This window comes from Amphimedon queenslandica, unplaced genomic scaffold (genome assembly GCF_000090795.2).
Source record: "Amphimedon queenslandica unplaced genomic scaffold, v1.1 AMPQUscaffold_10158, whole genome shotgun sequence".
Lineage (NCBI taxonomy): Eukaryota > Metazoa > Porifera > Demospongiae > Haplosclerida > Niphatidae > Amphimedon > Amphimedon queenslandica.
In genome coordinates this window covers 3,092-5,454 of record NW_003549571.1, presented here as the reverse complement: position 1 = coordinate 5,454, position 2,363 = coordinate 3,092, and the positions used below count along the sequence as shown (strand labels likewise).

Sequence of the window (2,363 nt, the reverse complement as noted above, 5' to 3'; positions counted from 1 at the left end):
AGAGAGAGAGAGAGAGAGAGAGAGAGAGAGAGAGAGAGAGAGAAATAGAGAGAGAGAGAAATAGAGAGGGAAGGAGAGCAAAAATTTTTTTGGCTAAAATGTGAATTTTCAAAGGAATCTGCTCAATATTTCAATGTATCAAAATATGCCATAAAATGTTTTTTAATTCAAAGCCAAACTGATGCATGTGATATTATATTGAATTTTCAGAAGCTCATAAAAGTACTGTACAATATTACATGTACATGTACATGTACAGTAGCTCTCTCTTGTCTATCTCAGATCTTTCATAATGATAAAGTACATGTACATGTATCTGAATGTAGAACTCTCTCTCTCCCTCTCTCACCCAATGAATAACTGTGTTGGTATAATGCAGACACCAGCAATGGAATGGAGGAGTATTAATATGTTGAAACGAGAGGATATCTGGAGCTGTGAGTGGATCCTGTTACTAATCAGCTCAAGAAGGTTCTGTAGCATACTCCACTCTTGGACCTTGAACACCATTGGGATCACCTGAGCTGAAATTATAGTAATAGAAAAAAATAACATTTAACTGCCAAGAATGCAATAAAGTATTGCGATTGATAAAGTGCATACATGTACATGAACTAAGGAAGTTAAGGAACATGTGTTTTTAATGTACATGTATACATGTATATGTATTGGGGATTTTGCTTCACTACACTTGTACTTTTAAAGAGTTTACAAGTACATGTATACCGTTAACTCAATTCATTATCTATAGTACTTCAACTTTTTAAAATTCCATTACTAAATTTGCTACATTTAAATTAGCATAAAGAATTAAAAGTGAACTTGCTGTACATGTACATATATACATGTAGATACAGTACAATATAATAACAAGGTACCGTATAGCGGGAAATTTTGGAGGGACTAAAATTTGGCAAATTGCTAAATTTTGGTGATTGGCGGATTTTAATTTGGCGAATTTGTGGCCACGTGCCATTGAGCATGCGTATAATGGCTCAAAATGGCGGATTTTATTTTGGCGAATGGCTATCTAAACACCAAATTTGCCAAATTTAACTCCCTCCAAAATTTCCTGCTATACGGTACTAATACATGTACATGAAACTCTTACATTGAAATAGTTTCGTTCCGAGCCAGAGCAGTAGATGAGAGTAAGTCTCCAGAAGACCAGCTGTTATCATGTTCTTGTTATTTTCCTGCTGGACCTGTTGCTGGTGCTTTGATGACTCGGCAGCTCTCATCAGCTGAACTCGTATCTTCTCTCCTAACCTGAAAAATGTAGATCATAATCACCATCCTCTTCTTTCACAAGTTTGACTTCAAATATCTCTTCATGCAATATCTTTCATGTATTCATACGTACATGTACATGTACCGTATGGCACAAAATTTTCAAGGGTATAAACTTGCCTAAAAATCTATTTTACGGATTTCATTTTTGCAAATTTATGTCGTCTGCCATCTTGTACCCTAATAATTTGATTTTCACAATTTTTATAAATTGCGAAAATCACAGAATTTACAGCCCTCAAAAATCTTGGGCTATATATACTCTCTCTCCCTCTCTCTTTCTCTCCCTTTTCTTCCCTCATGTATAGTACCTTGTTTTAGCATGTAGCACCATTAGGTTAATACAGTCTTGAGACAGTGGATGCTCACTAGTGTTCAAAATCATTGAGAGTAGCATAGTGTATGTATCACCAGTGGTATGAACTATAGTATTATAATGAAATTAATGAATAATCTAAAATGAATTTGTAAAATTTTAAAGACATAAATTTTTTGGAACTACATGTACATGTACTCACAAGAGTTGAGGAGGATGACCATTATTAATGGAGTGGGAGGGGTTTCGGGTGATAGCGAGGAAAACTGGTTTCTAATGAACCTAGAAAAAGAGTATTAATATAGACATTAAATATCTTGTAACAAAGAAAAGAGAGGAGAGAAGGAGGAGAGTGGTATATAACATACTCAACGTGATGCTGGATAGCAACGGGAGGGTCAGCTATCACAACTCCAGGTTCAACCTAAAAATATACAACACTTTCAAAGGAGTGTCCCTACACATTAATTTAAATTAAATTTACACATTTTTTCAGTTTCAATATTCCTTAACAATAATGTCACATCTTGGTTACATGTACATTAAATTTAGTTACCCCCCCACATGTACACATACCATGTACATGTATAATCAAAATGAGGACTGGAAAGTGGGTCGATTTAATAGTATAGTAGTCAAAAATGTAATCAAAAATATTCAAATATATAAATCCTAGTTATAATAATTATACCTTTTTATTCAGCATTAGCCAGACGCTGGGGGCCGCAAACTGGTATACACTACTCATGGACTCCAT

At 34.7% G+C, this 2,363-nt stretch overlaps 1 protein-coding gene across 1 annotated transcript; it reads right to left on the bottom strand.

The window, feature by feature from the left end:
• Positions 1–317: 317 nt before the first annotated feature.
• LOC109590359 (uncharacterized) lies at positions 318–2,357 on the bottom strand. Its single transcript, XM_020006283.1, has 6 exons — positions 2,298–2,357; positions 1,975–2,030; positions 1,809–1,888; positions 1,602–1,713; positions 1,112–1,269; positions 318–524 (listed from the first exon to the last, which is right to left on the bottom strand). The coding sequence occupies exons 1-6, from the start codon at positions 2,352–2,354 to the stop codon at positions 346–348; spliced, it is 642 nt and encodes a 213-aa protein (XP_019861842.1). The 5' UTR covers positions 2,355–2,357; the 3' UTR covers positions 318–345.
• Between the last annotated feature and the right edge of the window lie 6 nt (positions 2,358–2,363).

Bases quoted from the DNA above. Each gene is read 5' to 3' on its own strand.
- LOC109590359 (XM_020006283.1), bottom strand. From the start codon at position 2,354: ATGAGTAGTGTATACCAGTTTGCGGCCCCCAGCGTCTGGCTAATGCTG. The intron at 2,031-2,297 runs GTATAATTATTA...GTATATTTTTAG, and splicing joins GGCTAATGCTGAATAAAAAG to GTTGAACCTGGAGTTGTGAT. The intron at 1,889-1,974 runs GTATGTTATATA...CTCTTTTTCTAG, and splicing joins GCTATCCAGCATCACGTTGA to GTTCATTAGAAACCAGTTTT.